Source organism: Leucopleurus acutus, assembly GCF_964270905.1.
Source record: "Leucopleurus acutus genome assembly, chromosome: 11".
Classification (NCBI taxonomy): domain Eukaryota; kingdom Metazoa; phylum Chordata; class Mammalia; order Artiodactyla; family Delphinidae; genus Leucopleurus; species Leucopleurus acutus.
This window is the reverse complement of record NC_139152.1, coordinates 13,135,351-13,162,058: the sequence shown is the minus strand read 5'-3', so window position 1 is coordinate 13,162,058 and position 26,708 is coordinate 13,135,351. Positions and strand designations below refer to the sequence as shown.

Here is a 26,708-nt window from a genome sequence, read left to right as displayed (position 1 = left end):
AACTTTTGTTTTTAACAGTGAGAAGGTATAACCTTTGTAATTAGAATAAAATACGCCAATTATTTGATATTCACATATCTAAAGAGACAACACGCTATTCTGGCTTAAGCCTATGACTGTGTTAAAAATTTTTACTTAAACTACTTGTTACAATGATTTTTCTGAAATACAGAATTGTACTTATTTTAGCTATCAATAATCTCTAAGTATACAAAATACATTTAAGGCAGAGGTAAAATCAATTCCATCAAAAAAATAATAGCTTGTTACTGGAATGGGAAATGCCCTATTATAACTGACATGATAGTAAATCATGAATCTCGAAGGTGAATACGTAATAATACCCAGAGGAGCTACGTTCAAGAACAGGAGTAAAAACAGACTTAGCAGACTAATTAATAATCCCCACATCCTCCAAACCCACAAAGATTAACATAAAAAAGGGAAGCTTCCTCCATCATATTAAAATAAACTCTGCATAAAAGACTTGCCTGGAGTGATTTTTGTATTGAGTAGCGAAACAGTAGAGAATAGAATAAAAGTTAATAATCCACTGCATGGAAATAACTAATCACCTAAAGGGATCTAAAAAGTTCATGCAGGTGGGCAGGATGAGCAATCTTGGTCGAGTTTTCTCCTCAATTCACCCTCTGATCTAGGGACTTGTAATCTAGAACAGTGACTTCCACACCATGCTGCCTCTTATCAGATCCTTGCCATCTGACTGACCAGGGAAGAACCAAGTCTCCCTCTTGGGTGAGGATGTGTGTGCACTTACCTTCCCACTGGCCTGTCAGCACCAAAGTCCTGTTAATTACCACGTCAATTTCTGAAGCTCCATCTTCCACAGCCAATCTGATCTCTTCTAATCGTGTTTTTAAATGAGTCTGCCCAGCTGGAAAGCCAGTGGCCACTAGTAGAGAAAGAAGAAAACAAAAAAAGAAAGGAAGGAAGGGAGGGAGGGAGGGAGAGAGGGAAGGAGGGAGAGAGGGAGGGAGGGAGACAAATTTCAATTGGTCAGTATCTCAACAAAGAATTTCAGACCGAAAAAATTAGCATTTAGACCAAAGCATGAATGACACTTCAGAACTTCATGCCTACCTTGCAAAGTGAAGTGTAAAGAAACTGAGTGCAATTTTATATAGTACTGACGTTAGGATAAATATTAGTATTATATCCTTTGGAAGACCTGAAATTAAGTTGCTACAGAGATGCTCATGGGGGTGCTTTAAGTAAATAGCAATTAAGAAGATATGTCATCGTCAAAGTGAAAGTCATAAGATAGTAGCTACAGCCCTGTCTTGATGGACACTAGTTAATTCTGGATCCTACTCATGACCAAGTTGGCTATCACTGTCATGATTTACTCATTCACATTTAGAGCTGTTGTAACCAAATTGTAATATAGGTTCCTCCCACTGCCCATTTTAAAGTGAACAGCCAAGGAGATGAGAATAAAGGGGAGATGTTGCACGATGGAAAAGCACCTAATTCGTCCACAAAACTGGGGCAGGGGTAAACTGGGAAGAGCAGGGCCATGCATAAATAAAAGGAAAATAAACACACAATGACACTTTGGAAAAAGTATTAACATTTTTAACATGCTAATCATTAATTCCATTCCTGTGTCTAAAGATAACCTTTCATGTTTCCTTGATGTTATTAAATTCCTTGGGTCTGTTACCTTAGAGGAGAGCATGTTTCCCTGTTGTATAAAGGAAAAGCTGAATTGACTGAGGCTAATGAAAAATGAAGGTTGATAAAGGTGTAGCTAGCTAACAAATACTCTGGGAATCTTCACAAATAGGTTGTATATAAATACTGTATAGTCTGTTTCTTTTGATGTATCCCTAATAAAATAATGATTTTCTTAGCTTCCTTCTTTAAAGCACCAGGATATTCCTCTAATACTTTTTAAAAGGAGAATCTAATTTTATATGTATCTATCCATATGTAAACACACACACACACACATACAGGGACGCTTTTAGTAAGACTTTACCCTCCCTCATGCTTCGTTCTCCTACTCCATCTATCTTAAGTCAGTAATTTTTTTTTCTTTTTAATATTTATTTATTTGGCTGTGCCAGATCTTTGCTGCCTTGTGTTGCAGCATGTGGGATCTAGTTCCCTGACCAGGGATCGAACCTGGGCCCCCTGCATTGGGAGCGCAGATGCTTATGCACTGGACCACCAGGTAAGTCCCTACATCTATCTTAAGTCAAAAACGCTTGAACACACTCTCTTTTCTTTATCTTTCAGGCTTGGGGGTGGCTCTCATCATCTCCCATGTGGCCCGTGATGAGTCTAACTAACTCCATTTCACCCCTCCATAATTTGTCCACTACCATCCCCTAACTTAACTATGTCATGAAGCGGATCATGGTATGTCTCTGCTTAACATCTTTTGGTATCTTCCCCGTCACCAAAATAAAACCCAGATGCCATCCCCATGGGATCTGACGCCAATCTACCTCTCCAGCTTCAACTCCCAAGCTCTGCCTTTGTCCTACCTTAGGATCCTACAATTACAAAGCCATTTCAGTTCCCTGAACTGTGCTTCTGCACCTTCACATGTGCTAGTTCCTCTGTCTAAAACGCCATTCCTTAGCTTATCAACTCTCTAAACTCTTCCTTAACCTTAAGACCCAAGGCAGGGGTCTTACTATCTCCTCTGTGAAGCATCCCCCTACCCACTGGGTGTCATCAACCTCTGCAGAATAAATCACTACCCACTCGGGGTTACAACTGTACCTTCTGCATATCTTTATTGTTATATTTTACATATAAATAATAGTACATGTCCTGTGTCACAATTTTTTTTTAAACTTGACTATTCCTCCTAAACAGATAAGTTTCCTTTAAGGACAGAGATACAGTTCTATATTCTTAGGAATTAATACATATAATGTCTGCTACTCAACAGGCAATTAATAAATATGAAAATAATAGATAAATACAACCAATTAAATATATAAAACTAATTAAAATCATAGTATAAAACTACAGAGATACTACCCCAAAGTGTCTGAGTTGAAGAACGGGAAACATGTTGATTAAACGACAACAGAAGCCACAAATTTTACCTGATGCCACTGGGATGTCACAGCCTGCAGCCTTTAGTGCTTTTACTGCATCACATACCCGGGCAGGATAAACACAAACGGCAGCTGTAGTAATGCCTATGAAGAAAGAAATCATAACAGCCTAGTTTATGTGAAGTTCAAGTCACACAATATGCTTTTAATTATTATTTATACTTCAACATTGGCAGAAATCAAAATGAGAGAAAAAATAATTCCCCTACGATGCTGCAACAAATTAAAAGGTTTTTACTTTCCACATTCCCTTCTGGCTCTTGACAACGCGGATCATTTTCTCATCATCACCGTAACGGAATAAAATATATATATTTTTTAATTTTATTATATTTTTTAATTGAAGTATAGTTGACTTACAACGTTGTGCCCATCTCTGCGGCACAGCAAAGTGACTCAGTTATACACATCTAGACATTCTTTTTTTTAATATTCTTTTCCATTATGGTTTATCACAGGATATTAAATATAGTTCCCTGTGTTATAAAGTAGGACCTTGTTGTTTATCCATCTTATATATAATAGTTTACATCTGTTAATCCCAAACTCCCAATCCTTCCCTCCCCCATCCCCTCCCCCTTGGCAACCACAAGTCTGTGCTCTATGTCTGTGAGTCTGTTTCTGTCTCGTAGATAGGTTCATCTGTGCCATATTTTAGATTCCACATATAAGTGATGTCACGTAATATTTGTCTTTCTAACTTAGAATGATAATCTCTAGTTGCATCCATGTTGCTGCAAATGGCATTATTTTGTTCTTTTTTATGGCTGAGTAGTGGTCCATTGTATATATGTACCACATCTTCTTTATCCATTCATCTGTCAATGGACATTTTGGTTGTTTCCATGTTTTGGTTATTGTAAATAGTGCTGCTATGAACATAGGGGTGCATGAACCTTTTTGAATTATAGTTTTGTCCGGGTATATGCCCAGGAGTGGGATTGCTGGATCATACAGTAATTCTACTTTTAGTTTTCTGAGGAACCTCCACACTGTTTTCCATAGTGGCTGCACCAACTTACATTCCCACCAACAGTGTAGGAGTGTTCCCTTTTCTCCACACTCTCTCTAGCATTTGTTATGTGTAGACTTTTTGAAGAAGGCCATTCTGACTGGTGTGAGGTGATAACCTCATTGTAGTTCTGATTTGCATTTCTCTAATAATTAGTGATGGTGTGCATCTTTTCATGTGCCTACTGGCCACCTGTATGTCTTCTTTGGAGAAATGTCTATTAAGGTCTTCTGCCCATTTTTCAATTGGGTTGTTTGTTTTTCTGTTGTTGAGTTATATGAGCTATTTATATATCTTGGAGATTAAGCCCTTGTCTGTTGCATCATTTGCAAATATTTTCTCTCATTCCATAGCTTGTCTTTTTGTTTTCGTTTTTGTTGTTGTTGTTGTTTTTGTTTCTATGGTTTCTTTTGCTGTGCAAAAGCCTGCAAGTTTGATCAGGTCCCATTTGTCTATTTTTGTTTTTATTTCTATTGCCTTGGGAGACTGCCCTAAGAAAACATTGGTACAATTTATGTCAGAAAATATTTTGCCTATGCTCTCTTCTAGGAGTTTTATGGTGCCATGTTCTATGGTTAACTCTTTTTTTAAAAAAAATATGCAACGCTTCACGAATTGGCGTGTCATCCTTGCACAGGGGCCATCCTAATCTCTGTATCGTTCCAATTTTAGTATATGTGCTGCCAAAGCAAGCACTGGAATAAAATACTTTTGATACATTGTTCTTGGAGGTTAACATAGTGCCATTTGTAAAAAAATTCCTAAATAGTAAACTTGGTGGCCTTGATCCAATGAAACTGTTTTATTTCATGCAGATAATAAAATCCAGGTTTTTACAGCATTCAAACAGGACAGCAGATGAAGAAAAATGTAAGTGAACCTTACAGGGTAGTACAGGCAGACCCTGGAGATAGTGCGGGTTCAGTTCCAGACCACCGCAATAAATCGAATGTCGCAATAAAGTGAGTCACGGGAATTTTTTGGTTTCCTAGTGCATATAAAAGTTACGTTTATACTATACTGTAGTCTATTAACTGTGAAATAGCATTATGTCTAAAACAAGTACATACCTTAATTCAAAAATATTTTATTGCTAAAAAATGCCGAAGAATTACAATGGTAACATCAAACATCACTGATCACAGATCACCATAACAAATATAACAATGATGAAAAAGTCTGAGGGGCTTCCCTGGTGGCGCAGTGGTTGGGAGTCCGCCTGCCGATAAAGGGGACACGGGTTCGTGCCGCGGTCCGGGAAGATCCCACATGCCGCGGAGCAGCTGGGCCCGTGAGCCATGGCCGCTGAGCCTGCGCGTCCGGAGCCTGTGCTCCGCAGCGGGAGAGGCCGCAACAGTGAGAGGCCCGCGTACCGCAAAAAAAAAAAAAGAGTCTGAAATACTGCAAGAATTATCAAAATGTGACAGAGACATGAAGTGAGCAAATGCAGTTGGAAAAACAGCACCGATAAACTTGCTCAACGCAGGGCTGCCACAAACCTTCAATCTGTAAAACACATAGTATCTGCAAAGTGCAATAAAACAGTTACACCTGTTTAGCAAAACGACATTTACCTAATTCTATTCCCTCTTTTGCAGAAAATAATAAAATCTGTATCTGAAGCCCTCATTTTGAGGAATAAGATCTTAAATTGAAAAATCAAATAGCCACTGTAAAACAATAACACACGACTCATACAAAGCTGTTGCTTTTAAGTGGTATAAATGGTAGGTGTTTTACTGTCAACTCAAAAGAAAAATACTACTTTTCAAAAGCTGTAGGTTTGTTTAGGTCTATAAGTTATCTACAAACTATGTGGGATAAAATACCTGCATTGGGCCAATGCAGCATCTCTAGCTGCATTCATTATAGACAGGCACCTGGGAACCATGAAGGATCCCTTCATGGTTTAGATCTGATTCCTAAAACAAGCCCATTGAGTAACAACACACATTGTCCTGGAAATACCTTTTCGCTTTCCAGGTCTCAAGTTTCCTCACTTAGAAACAAGGGCATCGACTCTTAAAATCTCCTCCATTTCTAAAATGTTAAGGTTCTAAACTTACGGCAACTTTAGAAAGTCTTTTCTTTCATGTATACGAAGAGAGTGAGTATAACTTTTTTTCAAAAGATCTAACCTAATATACAAGCTTGCAATATATCCCATTTGTATTTTATTCTCAAAAGCATTTCATTTACTCACAGAAAATACTTTATGTATGAGGTGTGATTATTAAGTAATGAGACTGGCTTTTTCATATGTGGCTAGGGAATCAGAATCAGTATTTGAGAGTCACTAGATAGAAAACTTCCAAAACTGAAGAACAAGAAAGAAAAATAAACTCAATACTTGCAACTTTAATCCATGATGGGAAAGAACTGACCTAAAAATGAGACTCAGATTCTTCCTCTGCTGTTTCTCAGAGAAGAATCTCAATTATTTCTCTATGTACACAATTCTATCATGGATTTTATTGCTACCATCATTTTAACAGCTGAATCTTAAGTCCTCTTAGATTTAGTAACTGTTATTGTAAAAACGGTAAACACCAGACAGACTACACGTTACCTTTATCGTGCATATTTAAAGCTTTTAAGAGGTCTTCCCGGATTGGATACTTGGCTTTATAACAGAGTCTTTGAATGTTGGAAGGTGTGTCATCGCCTGAAAGTGTAGTAAGATCTATAAAGGTAACAGCTTTCAGGAGCCAAGCAGCCTGGTTTGAAGAAAAGTTAAAAACAAGGTTTAAAAAGTAATTCATCTCCAACCCAGTTAGTTAGTAAAGAACGATTAGGCACATATGGGTGCTAAAATCTCTTGTCTATGCTGTTCTAAGGCATATGTTCTGATATATGCTCAAGAGTGACCAAAAAGATGAAGGTTACATAGAATAAAACAAAAGGGGAGAAAATAGCTTATAAATGTTTTTTCTCCCATAGGTAACCCAAAATGAAATCCCTAATAGATCAAGTCTCCCCACATGTGACTTTTCCATTTCATTCACAAGGAGCCTCAGAGGGCCACCCGCTAGGGGAGAACTTGGGAACAAGAGTTTCTATCGTACATTTTACCTCCAGCCTGGGGTCTGGAATGAGACACTGTAAAAAGAGTCTCCATCTTCTTTGTTTTTTGGTTTTTTTTCAATTTAATCCAATTATAATTTTTAAACAATATTCATATTTCACAACTCATTCTGATGAATTCCTTTTATCTTTTCAATCAGATTATTTCTAAGGATGAGCATCCTAAAGGATTCAATCACTTGTGAAATAAACTCCGAATTCCTTTTAGTCCTGAGATGCATAGCACATCTCTCGTTGGTACACACTGAAGAATATGCTGACCACAAGTACTTTATGAAACATCATTTTTCGAATTTTGAAAAATGATTTAGGAAAATTAATTAGTATGGTAAACATGATGGTCAAAGAAGGTCAACTCATACCTCAGGGCCTCAACAGCGGACACACCAGGTTTAGGTGTTACGGTTTTAAAATTAAAATAGAGGCCAACCAAAGAAGGTATGTCTAAGAAACTGAATAAATACATTGACAAAATATGCCATTTAATTCACTCATGAATAAAGATGCCTCAAATTCATTTGTGGCTTTGCCACTCAAGAGTGATAAGATTTTTAACTTGTTTGGATAAATGTGTTATCTTTCTCCAACCCATCATCATCATATATGAATTATTAAAATAAGTCATGGACAGCTGCAATCTTTTAAGTTGAGATGCATCTTGAGCAAAATTCAATCTCGTGGCCTTGAGGGAAGAGACCAGGGCTGTAAACGACAGGGAGAGAATTCTCAAGAAGAACCCTTACTTGCCACTCCTTTTTCACGGGTCTGCGGGCCTGGATTTGTTCTGCACGCCTCAGAACTGCCGGTTGATTCACTTGTATTTTGGAGATCCAGCTAAGGTCTAAAGGCAAAAGAAGAACACTTTAAAAGTTTTATTCAACATATTCACCTGCTTTTACATGGTCCTTGAAAGGACAGATTTATCACTAAGTAGCAAAGCTCTTTTAAGCCTTATATTTCTTTTTTGCTGAACTACAAATAAATAACCTCGTTGAAGGAAGCCCAGCCATGAAAAGGCCTACTTCGTGTAAAATCAAGTACATTTGGAACTAGGAGAACCTGTACTGATTCATTACACACATATGTCTAAAACGGAGGAGAATGTGCTACTCATGCCACGGGCCTCACTTCTGCCAGCAGAGACTTATTTGTGAGTGTCCAGTCCAGGAGAATGAATGGTTAATAAACACATAGGTGAATTAATATTGGGGGTTAAAGGAATCCTTGCTGATAAAATTAATAACTACCAGATGCTGATAGGATACAGCCCATTCTTTCCTCAAGGGAGAATTTTTCAAAGTGTATTAGAAATTAGTGCATTGGGGCTTCCCTGGTGGCGCAGTGGTTAAGAATCCACCTGCCAAGGCAGGGGACATGGGTTCGAACCCTGGTCCGGGAAGATCCTACATGCCGCGGAGCAACTAAGCCCATGCGCCACAACTACTGAGCCTGCGCTCTAGAGCCCATGAGCCACAGCTACTGAAGCCCGCGCGCCTGGAGCCCGTGCTCCGCAACAAGAGTAGCCACCGTAATGAAAAGCCCAAACACAGCAACGAAGAGTAGTCCCCGCTCGCTGCAACTAGAGAAAGTCCGCGCACAACAACAGACCCAACTCAGCCAAAAATAAATAAATAAATAAATTTATTTTTTTTAAAAAAAGAAATTAATGCACTGACATAACAAAAGTCAGAAGAGGGAAAAGAAAAAACAAGCTGTTCTAAATTCCAGGAAACATCTCTTTTCTTCTGTTTTGAAACGCTCTCTCCTACCTGTATTCCACCCTCCATCCTCTTCTGGTTGACTGTAATTTGTATTTTAAACCCAGCCTAAATGTTAGCTTTTGTGAAACCACTGCCTGCTCCCCAGACAGAACTAACATTTGGGTAGACCTCTACTACAGAGCTTGTATTTCATCAAGGAGTCGTAAAATTGTCTCTTGTACTTATGACAATGTGAGCCATGATCGTATCCGTCTTTGCGTGTCTAACACCAAACACAGTGTCTGGTGCATGTGCATTTCAACTTCACCCACAGACACTCTATAACAAAAGTGGCCTCCTCATAGTAAACTGGACACACACCCATTTATCTTCTATAACTAAACTCATTTCTGTATCTCTCTAGCAACCTCACGTTCCTGAAGAATCATCTTAAAAGAGCCTTAAAAGACTGCTGTGGGGGGCTTCCCTGGTGGCACAGTGATTAAGAATCCGCCTGCCAATGCAGGGGACACGGGTTCGAGCCCTGGTCCAGGAAGATCCCACATGCCGCAGAGCAACTAAGTCCGTGCGCCACAACTACTAAGCCCACGCTCTAGAGCCCGTGAGCCACAGCTACTGAAGACCACCTGCCTAGAGCCCGTGCTCCGCAACAAGAGAAGCCACTGCAATAAGCCCGCGCACCGCAGCGAAGACCCAATGCAGCCAAAAATAAATAAATAATTTATTTAAAAAAAGAAAAAAAAAAAACTGCTGTGGGAAAGGTGATTCATTAGGAAACATGTCACAATTACACAATTCTTTATAACGTGATGGAGAAAACTGCTGAATGCATACTGTACTACGTAATAACACATATCATAATAGTAATAAAGTATTTGCATCCACCTCAAAGATAAGACCCCAAGAAAACCAGTCTCTACAAAAGACATTCTCTCATTTTCATTCAATTCTTCTTATCAATATTAACGGTATAGAAATTCCAAATTAGAGTCTGAGTGATTAATAATGATATTCTTGTATCACTGAAGAATGGGAGTTCCCCGGTGGCCTAGTGGTTAGGATTCCCAGCTTTCACTGCCATGGCCCAGGTTCAATCCCTGGTCAAGGAACTGAGATCCCACAAGCTGAGCAGTGTGGCCAAAAAAAAAAAAAAAGAATTTTAAAAATTAAAAATAAATAAATATCACTGAAGAAGGAACAAAGTTTGAGCACTTTTTTTTCTGGTTAAATTATTCTGTTAGTAAAAATCTTGTAACAAAACAGATTTTTAATGTTTCAATCCATCTGCTCCTTGAAGACACTGTATGTTTTCCAGCTTGTCTGCTGACCCAGCTTCACAGAGGAAATGGGAGTCTACGGTCAGGGACATGAAATCTACCTCTTTTTCTCCACCCAAAGACTGATTTGGGTCTAGGTAGAGCCCAAGAGTCAGACCAGGCAGACAGGCTAGACTCATCCCAATTTATCTAAGACTTGTAACAAGCCCTCTCTACCCAAAGGCTGGAGAGGCTTTTTTTTTAAAAAAAAAACTACTAATAATGGGGCTTCCCTGGTGGCGCAGTGGTTGAGAGTCCGCCTGCCGATGCAGGGGACACGGGTTCGTGCCCCGGTCCGGGAAGATCCCACATGCCGCAGAGCGGCTGGGCCCATGAGCCATGGCCACTGAGCCTGCGCGTCCGGAGCCTGTGCTCCACAACGGGAGAGGCCACAACAGTGAGAGGCCCGCATACCGCAAAAAAAAAAAAAAACACTACTAATAATGGTGATTAGGTTCCTGGTAAAGATTGTTTCCCTGCCAACAGTCAAAATTACTGAAGTAAGGAGTGGCGTGAAATACAAGTCTGACGCCAAGCCACTGCTGACAGTGGCCGAAAGAGGGAAGTCTAGGTGGTAGGGCAAGGCTTTGAGGTGTGGTCCTTAATCAGTCACATGACACCTCCTAGAAGCTCCCCTCCCCACCCCCAGGCCCTGCTGCAGGAGGGAGGTCTCAGGCCATCCTCGAACTCTTCACCATCGGGCTCCATCCTCCCTCACGTGCCATTTTCTCCCTCTCCACCCCGCCTAACCCTGAGGCACAGCCTTCCTAAACTCCTGGGAGCTCACTGACACATCACATCGTGTTGTGTCTCTGGACCTGTGTGTGCTGTTTGCTCCCTCCGCCTAGAATGCCCTCCGTTATCCTGACAATTCATTTGCCACCTTCTCTGTGAACCTTCCCTGAACTACACAGGTTGAGCTATTCCTTTGCTTCTTTGTGCTTCCATGCTTTCAATACTTACAGTCCATCTTTAGTGCCTTCTGAATGGCACTGATTTGTCCAGATGTTCGTATTCCCAACAGATTTTTAAAACTCCAAGCAAGGTACCTGACACACAGGTGGCATTCAAGAAATAAACTAAGGGTTCCCAAAGACCAGAAATGATCTGGGCGATGTCTTTCCAAATTGCTTCTTCTTATTTTTGTTTTTCTTTTTACTGCTTACTTTTTCCCCCCAGCCTGGTTGAGGTATAGTTGACAAACAAAAATAGTAAATATTTAAGGTGTAATGTCCTGATAAATGTACACACTGTGAAATAATCACCACAGTCTAGCTAATTAACATTATCTATTGCTTCACACATTTTCTGTATCCTTTTTTCTTTTTGTTTTTTATGTATGCTGAGAACATTTACGATCTACTCTCTTAGCAAATTTAAAGTATACAACAGAGCACTGTTAACTATAGTCACACTGCTATACAAAAGATCTCCAGGAACTCCTCATCTTGTATAATGAAACTCTGTACCCCAATTGCTTCTAGTTAAAGGCTTTTGGATCTCCACAAGAGGAGTTGGGACAGAGATAGGAATGTAATACCTGAGGACATTCCCCTTAAAAACTAATTTTTAGTACAACTCCTCACCAAAGGTTAGAACCCACGAGGCCTGCTCTCACACGTTTCAGACACCACTTGACAGAGAGGTCCCTGCAAACCATCTCTGGGAGAATGTAACAGGATTACTCCTCCCACAGTACCACGGCTAAAAATATCTTTAGTGGTCATAAAATCATCCAGCCCCATAGTTAATCCAGTCACAGAATTTGCCTCTGTGATCTCCCATGGTAATGAATTATATAAGTGACTATCCCATTTTATTAGCACTTAATTTGCTACTCCTTAATTTCATCAAATAACCCTTGTTCTCCTATTATGGGGTCTGGGGAAAAGAAAGGACTGACTGGCCTTTGTTATGTCCTTCACCATTTTTAATATTTTATTCGAGTACCCTTTAGCGTCTTTTTTTCCAGGAGAAGTGATTCTAAGGCACACAATCTCATCAGGATCATAGAAGCTTCTCTTACGGGGCCAGGAGGGGTTTCGAGTACACGGGCCTTTGGGGAGAACAGACGTGAAGCCACAATTGGAAGGTGATGATACTCCTTTCCGAAAACTCTCCCGTAGAAGAAAACCCCAGTGTTCCTCTTAGTGTGCCATTTTGGCGGCTTTCAGGCCCTCCTTTCAGTTATAAATTTGTCCTCAAATACTCCTCTCACAATTTTTTATTATTCTTGTTTTTCCTATTTAAGTCTCAGTGGGGACAGAGATCATTTTCCCTGCAAATGTACTTCATAGCCTTTCCATCACTTCCATTTGTCTGCAGGGACATTCCTGTACTTCTGTACAATATTCCTAAAACGTGTAACACCAATGACAACGCCACGAAAGGAGGTTTATGTTGTATTTTGATTTCACCTTTGTTCTCAAAGGAGAAAAATCAATTGTGATAATTCATTAGAGACTTGCCCAAATTTGGAAAAGAAAAACTAAACTTCCTGTGTTTACTTCTCATTCTTTCTGGGTTTTTACATTTAATTGTACCATCCAAATTTCTGCCTTAGTGTTGTCTCCAGTCATTTCTTCATATGCACTTGTGCAGTACATTCTTTTTTATTAATTTCTATTGGAGCATGGTTGCTTTACAAAGTTGTGTTAGCCTCCACTGCACCACACAATGAACCAGCCACACACATACAGATATCAACCGCCCTTTTGGACTTCCCTCCCGTTTAGGTTACCACAGTGCATGAGGTAGAGTTCCCTGTGCTATACAGTACATTCCCATCAGTTGTCTATTTTATACATAGTATCAATAGTGTATATGTGTCAATCCCAGTCTCCCAATTTCTCCCACCCCACCCCTTTCTTGTGCAGTACATTTTTAACCCCAGAGTCTATTACTGAGAACCCCTTCCTACTGTAGGCACCCAGATGGCTATTATTTCTGTGTTGTTTATTTTCAATTCTAATTTGCAACTTCCCAGGAATCAGTTACAAGTGCCTAGCACAGAAATAGGTGCTCAATAAACCCCTTGCATCACAGGAAATTTATCTTTTACCTCAGACAATGAAACTGGTGAAGTATCAACTTCATCATGTCTAGTCTTTCAAACTTAGCCCTGGTTATCTTTGCTAAAAAAAAAAAGGAGCCCTGAAGGTCAATATATGCCCGATCCAGCCAAGCTAAGAAGATATTCAATTTACATAAGTGAGGAGACTCAGCCTTGCCCAGATCCTAAGCCATAAAGATACAAGACAGAGACTGTACTGGGAGCCTCATCCTTTCCAGCAGGTGGGGTCTGGAATGAGTCTTCTTCCCAAGGTCTAGTCTAGCATCCAGTAAACCCTGGGTGAGCCCTCCAGGCATCCATGTCCCCACTGGGCATTAGCCAACCCTTCTAACATTCTACTGTGTAAGCGCAGTCCTTAGAATCCAGACGGACAGTCCAGAAACTAAAACAGCAGCAACCTAGCAGCATATATGGCCACAGCCCACAAAGCCCTGCTACTATGATATCTCCCCACAGCAACTCTGCTCCTAAATCTCTAAGTCCCGACCCACACACATTCACCAGCCAGACCATTCTTCAGGTTACCAACCAAGCCCAGGTGAGTGATGAGTTTACTACACCCTCTGAAATACATCCGTTAGGCTGCTGGCACCAAGTTGAAGGCCAACGTGATCTGCCGATTGGTTTCCTCTGCACCAGTCTTGTCTATCCTCTGCTTACATTCCTCTTCCATCAGGCGGTCTTGCATCCCCAGCTACATGGGTTATACCACTCTTTCAGAATACCTCATCAGAGCGGAAGATAGTTCGGGTTCATGTGACAAGGCGTGTGCATTCCTGCACCTGGCTTTGCACAGCAGTGTCACATGAGGATTTTAAAGCTTCCTCACTTTCTTTTTATCCTTCATCTCTCCTTGAGACATCAGCCATTTCTCAACTATTGCTGCTCTTTGGTAATCATCTGCCTCCTTCGGTCAATTATACTCCTCGATTTATTAGCTATTGTCAGCAGGTGACTCTGGACACTGAACGGAGAACCCAACCGTTTATTGTGGCACCTAAAATACTGTTTGGTCCAGTCCTCAGTTGGCTATTTCGGCTCCACTTGTTCCCAGGATGCCCATAATCACTTGGTTATCAGCCTCAAAAGCTTAGCAGCAGTTGGTGGCTGCAGTTACGCAGCTAGACGAGCATAAATCCTTGGTGGAACCGAGTGCCCACGTGCAAGTCCTACAGCCTCCCCACTTGGCGCTTCCTCAGTACAGGCACTGTGCTAAACGGCGTGGGGAACGCAATGGCAGTAAACAGGTTGTTCCTCTCCTGAAAAAGCTTGGGGAGGAAAGGAAGTGAATAATACAAAATGTAAGCCCACACATGAGAGCAAAAAGCAATGCTTTCAACCAGCGGTTCCCAACTGATCCCACAGGTTCCATCAGTTAGGAATCTTTCAGTTGAAAAATGATGAAAACTGACTTTGCTGACTGAAACAAAAAAGGAAAAAGGAAGGATATTAAGAACTCAGATAATGGAGGAGAGAAGAACAAGCTCAGAAAACAGACAGGAACCAAAGATAATAACAGAGCCAAAAGCTGGAAGAATAATGCCAGCGTTTAAGAGCGACAGTCTGGACAAGATGCCACCAGCAGCTGCTGCCGGACACCACCGCCATCTTTAAGTCACTCGGGGCCCCAAGTCCATATAAACACATCCGGTACTTGACCCATGCGTGACTGCGGGGCCCGGTAGGAGAGGAAAGATCTACTCCTTCCTCTGTAGTAGACCCAACCGAGCCGACATACTAGGAGATCTCCCAACAATAAGAGGACGTGAGTTGGTTGCTGAAGAGCAGAAAAGGATAAATGTCTATGACAATGATCAATAAGTTCGGGACATGCTAGATGGGAAAACTTCTCTTGGAGATGCAGAAGGTACAGTAGCTTATTAAACTCCACGAGAAAGCCCACATTTAAGAAACCTCTGGAATTTTCTTTAATCCAGCACTTCTCAAACTTGACCGCTAAATGTTTTTTCCCTATAACATACTTACCACACTGGCTGGACAATAAGGCAAGTTCAGACGAAGGGTAGGTTAGAGTAGGCTCATCCAGTTGGCCAGAAAAAAACCCTCCACGGATAAGCAGAGGTTTGAAATTGGCCCTGAAGTATGGCCCTCAACCTGGAGGCATTTTTGGTTGTCACAGCTTCGGGTGGGAAACTGCCACTTGCATCTAGTGAGCAGAGGCCAGAAGTGCTGGTAAACTTCCTACAATGCACAGGACTGATGGTACCACCTTCCACAATAAAGAATTATCTGAGCCCAAGTGTCAATAATGCCAAGGTTGAGAAACCCTGCCCGAGTGATGGGCAGGCTTCACGAAAAATATAGAGGAAGTACAAGAGGTTTGTGGGTAACAGGAATACCAGGAACAAATGCAGGTTGGCTCTATTTGATTGACAGTGGCTTACCTGTAAAGCTCCTTAAGTACCAGGCTAAGGAGTCTAGATCTGTGCTAGCCCGTCAGTAGCCACTGGCCACATGCAACTCTTCGAGAACTTGAAATGTGGATCATCAAAATTGAGATGTGCTTTACGTACAAAATACACAGCAGATTTCAAAGATTTAGTACCAAAAAGGCATGTAAAGTATCATTTTAGCTATGTTTTGATACTGACTACATACTGAATTGAAATAATATGTGGGACACATTTGGTTAAATAAAGTGTTATTAAAATTATGTTCACCTGTTTCTACTTTTTACAACATGCATACTAGAAGATTTTTGATTACTTTGTGTTGCACATTATATTTCTATTAGACAGCACTGCTCAAGACTTTATCCTAAAACTGATCAGAGCCACTGAAAATTTCCAAACTGGGCTGTAACAGAATTAAAGAAGTATTTACTAAAAATTAATCAGCATACAGTATATGTCCCATAGAAATGCTTACACGAGTATGCAAATGCAAATATGAAAAGGTATTTATGGTAGTATTGTTGCAAATGACACCAAGATCTATGATCAGCTCAATGAAACACAGCAAATCCATAATACAGAATATGATCCAGCCATTAAAAAGAATGAGGTAGATCAGTAAGTACTGTCACGGAAAACTGATTATGATTCATTACTAAGTGAAAATAAGTAACCTGCACAGCAGTGATTTTTTAAATTAAAAATGTTTAAAAAAACCCCAAAAGTACAAAACATATATCTGTTGGCATATGTGCAAAAAAATAATAGAATGTATACCAAATTGACAAAAGTGTTTCTCTTCAGAGGTAGAATTACATTAAGATTTCTACTTTCATTTACATAATACTTTAAACTTTTTACAAAGAGCATGCATTACCTTATCGAGCAGTAAAAACAAAATATACTTAACTCTTTGGAATTAAGAGGCACTGCCAGGTAGCAGTGTGCAGGACAGGTGGAAAGGGAGGGAGACAAGAGTAGGTAGACCAGTAAGACGGCTGCTGCTGTAGCCCAGGCATCAGCATGTGCAACGTTTCCCTGGGGCATTTCACCCCACCAAACCTTTCACGACCAATCCTTGGCCACAGAGATCTTCCACAAGGCCAGCCTGACACAACGGCACAGTGCCAGGCAGAAATGATAATACCAGATGCCATTGTTACTGCTCCCATAGAAAAGATCACAAAACCTTAGCACCATGGGCCACCAGACAGAAGCTGATTATTACATGAATCCTATATGATACCAACATCACACCTGGGCAAGACAGGCCCACACTCTAGAGAGCCTGCTCTGCTCTGGCCCTCCCATAGCAGTGCCCTTCCCCGTAGGTAAGGGGTCTGTGGCGCCAAGAGTACAGACTTTCCCCAAGATCACATTCCACTTCTGGTCCAGGCTCAAGGTGCACAGGACCCCAGCATTTCCAACTAAATGGCTCTAGGCCTACTTACAGAGTCTACGGGGGTCTCCATCCCAAAGTCAACAGCTTATACGTAAGATAAGAGACAGACAAGGGACTTTCTTCATGGGAAGCTTGCTAAATGCAATTCTGGCTGTGAATTACATTTATTCATTCATTCAACTAACATCAAAGGAGTACCCACGATGGTGCCAGCACTGATGTAGGCTCTGCGGATTCAGCAGCGGATGAACAAACAAACCCTTACTCTCACAGAGCTTTTTCTAATGAGAAGAGACAGATAAACATATACATACATATTGGTCCTCACTAGGGGAACCACATCATCCTAGTTCACCCAGGACATGCCCAGTGTACACCTCCTGCCCCATCTGGTTTAGCATTTGTCCCGTATATTTTGTTTTTTAACAAACCTTAAAACAAACCAGCATGGGTTTGGTAGACTCCAGCTTCTACCACCATCACCAGTAAAAGTGTGTGAGAGACAAGAGCAGTGAAGAGATCTCAGTTGGACATGTGGGTCACTCTGTAGAGGCCAAAACTTCACTCTTTTCCCCACCCTTCTTCCAGCCATTACAAAACTAACACTACCAGCGTTTTGGACATACGTTGATGAGGACAGGTACTTGCAATACTGGCGGCGCCCTCCAGTCTTGGGTGGTGGTGGGAGAAATACGCATGATGTTGTGCCTCTGAACATACCAGCTGCTGGGGCCCTGGCCTGAGCCCAAGCCTGCAAGAGACACAGACGCACCATGCCAGCAGTCAGCAGGGCATGAGAAGCAAGAGAACCTGTAGGTTAGGTGACCACGGCATATGTGTAGGGGACCTCTAGATTCCCGAAGGATAGCAAACTGAAAGCATTGCTTTTATCATTTTTATATTCTGTAAGCCTGAAAGTATGTATTTGGGGTTAGGCTTTTTTATTTTGGAAAAAAAAAAATCTATCAGCAACAATGAACTCAGAAAAGTATGTTTAGGGAATTCCCTGGCAGTCCAGTGGCTAGGACTCCACGTTTTCACTGCCGAGTGCCCGAGTTCAATCCCTGGTCAGGGAACTAAGATCCCTCAAGCGTGGTGCAGCCAGAAAAAAAAATGTTTAATGAAAAATTAACTTCTGAATTTCCATTTCTTGGAAAAGTATGATCTATAATTTACACAAAATGTTTTTGAACATTTATCATAGGCCAGCATATCTCTACAAGACCCGAATCTGCTAAACAACACTCACATTTACTTAAAAAATTAGCAGTTAAGAAGCCTGTGCTTAAAGATGGCAATTTAACAGAAGCCTCAGAAGATACAGTTACATAAAACTCTGAAGCATGACTTTTCATTGAGATAAAATGAGTACTCTAAATAGTGCCTGTTTTCACAACCAAAATTCTACTGCATGTCCAAGAAGAAAAGCAGTAGTTATTAATTTGTTGGCTCCAGAAGCAGAAGAATTTCACAAACAACTAAACAATATAAGTTTTATATAAGTCATGGGTGCTTTAAAGAGAAAAATGAGTTAAATTAATTCAAATATTGGCTCATTTTTAAAAACCTAACATTAAATCAAAGAAAAAGATTTCAGAAATCTATTTGTTGAAGGTAAAACACCTGACATTATTGTGACCGCCAATGTAAATTCAGTTAAAGAGGTTAGCACTGAACAAATAATTATTTGATTTTGCAGAGATGACACAGATGCAAATTTTGTTGGAGTATAGCATCACAATAAAAACAATGTTCTTATTAAGAAACCCAGGGAGCAGAAATACACTTGAATCTGGTTGTGACAGACACCTAACTTACAATTTCATCCAAATAAGCTTCCATAGTCTAGTCTAACAATCAAAACACAAGCTATAGCTGTCAAATTTTAAATATTTTATATATACACAGAATAAGTGAACTACCTGATCTTTGTGAGAAAGCTGATGTTTAATTAAAAATAAATACTTCTTCCTGGCAGTGTGCACTATCTCTTTGCTGGTTATCATCAGTTGATTATTAGGAACATTTGACTGTTGGAAGAGGAAGAACCATTTTGTCAATCAGCCTAAGCTGACACACACAAGTCTTGAACTATTTTATAAATGAGACTTTTAAATGTTGGTTTACTTTTTTTTTCAATATCAGTTGAAAAATCTTTTTTTAAAAAAACTTATTAAATAAATAAAACACCCAAAGCCTCCAGCTTTTGAAACTTAGTGAACTACAACTATTGTTGACAACTGTTTGTAAATATTGCAAACAGGAAGACACTGAAATTTATCCCTCTACAAATGAGAGGACTTGGACAAATTAAATGAGATTTCAACTAGCGTACAGGTTGAATTTTAAAATTCTAAAATTGTACTTTGGAATATCTCGACTTAGCTCTTTTGCTTACCATCTATCCCCATGTAACAAACCACCACAAAATGTCATGCCGAAAAACAGCAAGCCTTTTATTATTTATCCGGATTCTGTTGGTTGACTGGGGCTCAGCTGGGCAGTTCTACTGCTCTCACTTGAGATCTCGTGTGGCGGCCACCAGATGATGATGAGTCTGAAACATGCGAGATGGCTGCACTCACATGTCCGGTGCCTCAGAGGAGCGGCAGGAGACTGGGCTCTGCTGGGACACCTCCATGTCGGTCCGAACGTCCCCCTCTCCACGTGCCATTTCCAACAGGGCAGCTGAACTAACTTCTCACAGAGCAGCTGAGGGCTCCCCAATCATACAGCAGCTATTATCATTTGTGTCACCTTCTGTGGTTATAGTGAGTCTCGGGTGAGCCTGAATCAATGCAGCAGAGGACGACACAAAGACATCAATCCCGGAGACATGGTCCATCTTTGAAGACTGGCTACTCTAAGCTCCTATTTTAAACTGCATACATTTACTTTCTGTACTGGAAAGAACTTAAGGGTTCTACACCTAATTCCAATGTGGGGAGAAGGGGTTTCCTACACTACCACAATGCTCCAGACACCAGCTGGATGTCCTACAATTCAATTCAGTTCTGACACTATCTACCCAGAGATATTATCATCAGATTCCCCAGGTTAAGGGCTCAGTCCCACAAGACTGCCCAACCCCCTACCTCCCCCCCCCAACTTTAGACCTAGATGCAAGTCCAGGTTACCACCTGTGTTTCTGACCTACCACTGGAGGTTCCAACAACCCCCTCCATGGATTCGATTAACTTGCTAGACCAGTTCACAGGAATACTAGATTATCAGTTTATTATAAAAGGATATAACTGAAACAACTACATGAAAGAGATGCAAAGGGAAAGGCGGGGGAAAGGGCAAAGAGCTTCCAAGTCCTCTCTAAGAGAATGACTCCCTGAATCACCACATGTTCACCAAGCCATAAGTTCTCCAAACCCTAACCCTTTGGGGGTTTTATGGAGGCTTCATTACACAGGCATGATTGATTACATCACTAGCCATGATATGCGATCGAACTCAACCTCCAGCCCCTCTCCCTAACCCACAGGTCAGTTAAGGGGCGGCAGAGAAAGTTCCAACAACCTCATCAGTGGCTGGTTCTCTAGGCAACCAGGCCCCACGCTTAGGTGAGGCCCAAAAACCACATCGTTGCCATAACCAGACACCTCTATAGCTCTCATCATAGGAAATCTGAAGGGTTTAGGAGCTCTGTGCCGAGGAAGGATGAACACTAAATATATATTTCTTACTATAAATCACAATGTCACAGAAATGAAACTGAGAGGGCCTGTGACGTTACAGTATATAAACTTAACAAAACCTTCAAAAGAATCATAAACTGAGACATCTTATTTGACAAGTTTTGTCTTATAAAAATATATATTATTTTGCCTCAGAATGGAGCAAAGTACATTAACGGTGAAACTACTTGTGCTGAAATATTTACACATTTCAATACAAAAACCCATGAGAATTGAGAATACCCGCCATTTACAGAATGTGTTCTAAGTTTACCAAGTACCTTCAGCATTTGTAAATATTTTGTCAATTAAAAATATTATGTTCCACAAAGAAAAATCAATTGAAGGTGTCAAGGCTTTCAAAGTTAAGAAATATAAAATGAAAGTTTGAAAAAATTGCTGAACATTTTAATACGTTAAGAAACTGAAAAAACTATTCTTCAAAAAGCTACCAATGGCATATCAGAGATGATACAGCTAAGAAACTAATTAAAGCTGAGTAATAATTCAACTTATGTTATTTTATAATGCTGAAAAATTAATAGGAATACATTTTTTATTTTGATGCACGTGAATATATTTTCCTTTAGGATGAATTTTTTACAAGTTTTTGAATAGTTATTTTCTCTTGAATAGAAGGCCCACCAAAAAATAAAAACAATTTGTTAATCAATAAATATTTTTCAATTATACCATTTTAAGTATTCATAGTGCCCCTTTTCACGATCAAAAGTATTTAGTTTGAATGCTAGGTCACCCTTATCAAAATCCAACTCAGGCCTTGTTTTGTGCCTCATGATATATAAAATGAAATAAACAGCACCACTTATGCAGTACTCTTATCAGAACTGTTAATCTGAATCTAACCAAGTTTTAGATACGTGATGCTTAATTTTATGTGTCAACTTCACTGGGCTGCAAGGTGCCCGGATATGTGGTTAAACATTATTTCTGGGCGTGTCTTGTGCGGGTGTTTATGGATGGGGTCAACACTTGAAGACTGAGTAATGCATACTGCCCTCCCCAAGGTGGGTGGGCCTCATCCAATCTATTGAAGACCTGAATAGAATAAAAGGCTGAGTAACAAAGAATTCTCTTTCTCTACCTGACTGTCTCTGAGTTGAGACATCAGTATTCTCCTAGCTCTGGACTTGGACTTGGACTGGAACTACACCATAAGCTCTCCTGGGTCTCCAGCTTGCCAACTGCAGGTACTGGACCTCTCAGCCTCTAAAATCACATGAGCCAATCCTTATATTCAATCAATCTCTCTCTCTCTCTCTCTCTCTATATATATATATATATATATGTGTATATATATATATATATGTATGTATGTATATAACTATCTATCTGTCGATCTATATATCTATCCATTTATCTACTATTGGTTCTTTTTTTCTAGAGAAGCCAGACTAACACAAGATACAACTTCCAAATTAAAGAAAATACAGAAGACAGAGAAATAAGTTAAACCACATCATGAGGAAATAATCAGATACATCTAGAAGTTGGGGCAATCTACAGGTCAGGTAACCCGGTATCATCGAGCTCATGGCAGTTAAAAAAAAAGGGGGTGTTCCAGATTAAGGGAGACAAATACAACAATTGAATATAATGCACGGTCCTTCTTTGGATCCTGGCTTGAACAAACCAGCTATAAAATACCCTATGGGGACAACCAAGGAAATTTAAATGTGTACTTGGTATTACAGGATATCAAGGAATTATTTTAAATTTGGTTATTGTCTGGACTTCCCTGGTGGTGCAGTGACTAAGAATCCACCTGCCAATGCAGGGGACACAGGTTCGATCCCTTGCCTGGGAAGAACCCACATGCCACAGAGCAACTAAGCCCATGCGCCACAACTACCGAGCTTGCACTCTAGAGCCCGCGAGCCACAACTACTGAAGGCCACGTGCCTAGAGCCCGCACTCCACAACAAGAGAAGCCACCGCAGTGAGAAGCCCGGGCACCGCAACGAAGGGTAGCCCCCGCTCGCCTCAACTAGAGAAAGCCCGCATGCAGCAACGAAAACCCAACGTAGCCAAAAATAAATAAATAAGTAAATTTTTAAAAAATCTTATTATTGTCACAATGGTATTATGATATTGCAAGAAAATACCTTTATTTCTTAAAGATGCAAAAACTATAAGTGAAATGTCACGATGTCTGTACTTTTAATTTAAAATGTTTCAGAAAAAAACTGCCAAAGTACACAGCAAATTATTAGCAGCTCTTAAGTCTAGGTGATTGGTATATATGGGTGTTCTTTATATCAGACCTTCTACTTTTTGGAATGTTTGAAATCTTAAAAAAAAACAACTATATACAAAAACAAGCTAAATAAATAACACAATGAATAAGGGAAACCAATATAGTCAGCCTCCAAAATCACCCTCTGTGATTCTAATCTCCTGATATTCACGCTCCTTCCACAATGAATAGGACTGACCTGTGTGACCAATAAGATACTGTAGAAATATCAGTGTGTGACTTCCAACAATTGGTAATAAAACGCATTGAGGCTTTTGCCTTACTATCTAGGATCTAGGAGAAGTCAGAGGCCATGTCATAAGGACACTCGAGCAGCCCTAGGGAGAGGTCCACGTGGCCAAGAACTGAGGGCTCTCACCAGTTGCCAACACTAACTGCAAACACTGGAGGGAGACGCTTTGGAAGTGGAACCCCAGGTCCAGTCAAACCTGCAGGTGACTGCAGCCTGGGCTGATAACTCGACTGCAACCTCATGAGAGACCCCACGCCAGAACCACACAGCTAAATCACTCCCAAATTTCTGACCCACAGAAACTGTGTGACATGATAAATGTTTATTGTTGTTTTAGGTCATTAAGTTTTGTAGTAATTTACTTCATAGCAATAAATAACATACACAAACCAATATGAAAAGGTTGTAATAGCAAACTGCTTCACAAGTACAAAGTGGCAGACTAAAAACTATTATTTTCCTTCTCAAACTTTAAAATGTAAATATTTGACATTCCACTAATACAAATGTGTAAATCAAATTACACTGAAACTCACTTATATAGGTATCTAAAAACTAAACAATACATTTATGATTAGAACACTTTACTGTATATATTATGCCCTGCTAGCTCTGCAAGTTTGTGCCCTCCCTCTACCCTGATTCATATGTTGAAACCTAATTCCCAAAGTAATTGTATTTGGAGGCTGGGGCCCCTAGGAGGTGAACAGGTCATGAGGATGGAGCCCTCATGAATGGGATTACTGCCCTTATAAAAAAGGCCCCAGGGCTTCCCTGGTGGCACAGTGGTTCAAAGTCCGCCTGCCGATGCAGGGGACACGGGTTCGTGTCCCGGTCAGGGAAGATCCCACGTGCCGTGGAGCGGCTGGGCCCGTGAGCCATGGCCGCTGAGCCTGCGCGTCCAGAGCCTGTGCTCCGCAACGGGAGAGGCCACAACAGAGAGGCCCGTGTACCGGGGGAAAAAAAAAAAGAAAAAAAAAACACTTTGATAAAAAAGTCCCCAGAGAGATCCCCTGCCCCTTTCCCTTGTCAGGTTACAGTGAAATCACAGCCAACAACGAGGAAGCTGGTCCTCATCAAACATCGAATCTGCCGGAACCTTGACCTTGGACTTCCCAGCCTCCAGAACTGTGAGAAATAAATTCCTGTTTCTTATAAGCTGCACATTCTATAATATTTCTGCTATAGCAGCCTGAATAGACTAAGACATACCTCAATTAAATGTTTTTAAAAATTACAGTGAAACTCTATAGGTTAAAATAGCATAGCAATGCGTGCCCCTGTTTTTAAATCCACCTCAATTTATTTACAAAGCTAACATATTTTTCACTTTTCAAAACACCTTTAGCTTGATGCCCATCAGTTGTTTTTCTAAGCTCTCCTGCAAAGAGTTCTGTTAGCACTGAAAATATTATTTGCCATTATAAAACTGGTGTCAACCAATGACTGACCTCCCTGGGGAACAAACAGCCGCTATTTCCCTTGTACTCTTTCCTGCTATTGTTTAAACATGTTGAAATCTATGAAAAAAGCAGTACTTTTTACTCTGTTGGCATTTTTCTTAAACTCTTAGGGGAAGCATTATCAAAAGGTTTTTCAGAAACTACGTATTTCTCCAGGTTTCCAGTAGGAAGCATTTCATTAACTAGTTCAAAGAACTGTTAACCTGCCAGGTTGGGACTGTATAGTTTTCCTCAGCAGTCCACTTATCAAAGCTGTTTGAGAAATGTCCTCTTGGTGGTTAAAATATCCAAGAGTTCCCACCCATTTCGTTTTTAATTTACTAGAGTTCCAAGTGAGTTTACTGTAAAACTTTTAACAGCACGGTGGTAACACGACTGAACCCACAGGCCATCTATGGAGGCCTTGTACTAGGCTGCCACGTTAGGAGCTTCAGAGGAGCACGAGGGGAACCAGCTCTGGATACACAGCACTGCCCTGGAAGAAAGGGATTCCAGATTCTGGTTCTGTGATATGGGCATTATTGGATTTGGAGTTGGAAAACCACGGACAACTGTTTATGGAGCACTGAACGTGCTGGGCGCTTTTACAATGTTTTTATAGTACAGCTGGTATGATGATATAACTGATTAACTGATTAACTGATTAACTTCCCCACCAGGTTAGAAAGCCATCATTGCCAAGGAGGAAAGAACCAGCCAGCTTGGTGTGACAGTCATCATTCAATGGATCTGGGCAGGAGTGGTAAACAGAGGACATGACGGTACAGAAAAGGGCAGGACACTGGGTTCTCGCTCCAACTCCGTCACTACACTCTGTCACTATGAGAAGGCTAGGCCGGCCAAGGAAGCTTTCAACAGTCCTACTTGCCTGACAGATGAGCAGAAATTAACTGCAAGTCAAGGAGAGGGAAGACATTTCAAATGGGTATAATATGAATAAAGACCAATATAGGAATGGTGATGGTCTGTTCACAGAACAATAACAATGACCAAAAGTTGTGTCTGGGAATAAAGACATGGTGGCATAGATAAGGTGGTAGCAGGTCACAGAGAATCTTGACATTTAGACAGAGGACCCCACATGTGAAATACTGGAGAACCCCTGTTAATTGATTTGATCAGTTGGTATGTAAGATAGAATGGAAAGGGGGGAAAACTACGGTCCAGTTGCTGCCAATTCTGTATAACGAATATTTACTTCTTTCAAAACCTGGGAGGAAAAAAATAAGTTAGTTTAAAACAGTTGAAAAAAAAACAGGGCCAAATGGGTAGGCTCTTTTGCCTTTGATATCAAATTACAATGTCAAATACAGAGGTAAATAAAATGGGGATATTAGAACACATATGCATTCTCTAAAGCAGACTGAGAAAACCTGAAAACAGATCATCGGCAAAATAAACAGGAATCTGAATTCAAGTCAGCTATAAACAGATTTAGTAAGTCCTATCACACCAGGTGCCAAAATTAGTTAGATAACTTGCACCCAAGAGAATTGAAAATAAGAGTAGAAATGAGGACCTTAAGCCTTCTTCTGCCTTTTTAATGAGTAAACAAGGGGCACGGTGCTATGGAAGTTTAAGAGAAAGTGAGGGTTTGCTGGTGGGGGAACTAAAAAAAAAGTCATGTTGGAAGAACTGCACCAACAGCTATGAAGAGGTAGAGATGGAGGTGGCGGGTAGCTGAGGAGGCAAAGAGCAGCATTGGAAGCAAGACCCTAAGGCGGAAGAACTCAAATTCAGTTCAGGAAAAATCCAACTTTTTTTTCTTTTCTGAAGAATCAAGTACATATCAGAGAGAAACAGAAACAAAGCCTGAAAGATGAAGATTGGTAGATTGAGACCATTATATCTAACTCAACAGAAAACCGGGAGACATTTCAAAGTTTTAAACCTGGGAAGTGTCATTATAATCTGCCCTAGGATTCTAAA

At 40.5% G+C, this 26,708-nt stretch overlaps 1 protein-coding gene across 4 annotated transcripts in view; it reads right to left on the bottom strand.

Moving 5' to 3' along the window:
• Nucleotides 1–26,708, bottom strand: part of DERA (deoxyribose-phosphate aldolase) — a 233,788-nt gene that overhangs the window by 182,807 nt on the left and 24,273 nt on the right. For all 4 annotated transcript variants that reach the window (XR_014326609.1, XR_014326610.1, XR_014326611.1 and 1 more), the window contains exons 2-5: nucleotides 7,938–8,035; nucleotides 6,680–6,827; nucleotides 3,087–3,182; nucleotides 779–913 (exon numbers count right to left, since the gene is read on the bottom strand). Coding sequence is in view for 1 of the 4 variants with exons in the window: in XM_082850623.1 (XP_082706749.1) it covers nucleotides 779–913; nucleotides 3,087–3,182; nucleotides 6,680–6,827; nucleotides 7,938–8,035 (477 nt within the window). In the remaining 3 variants the exon portion in view is untranslated. The remainder of the gene's footprint in view (nucleotides 1–778; nucleotides 914–3,086; nucleotides 3,183–6,679; nucleotides 6,828–7,937; nucleotides 8,036–26,708) is intronic.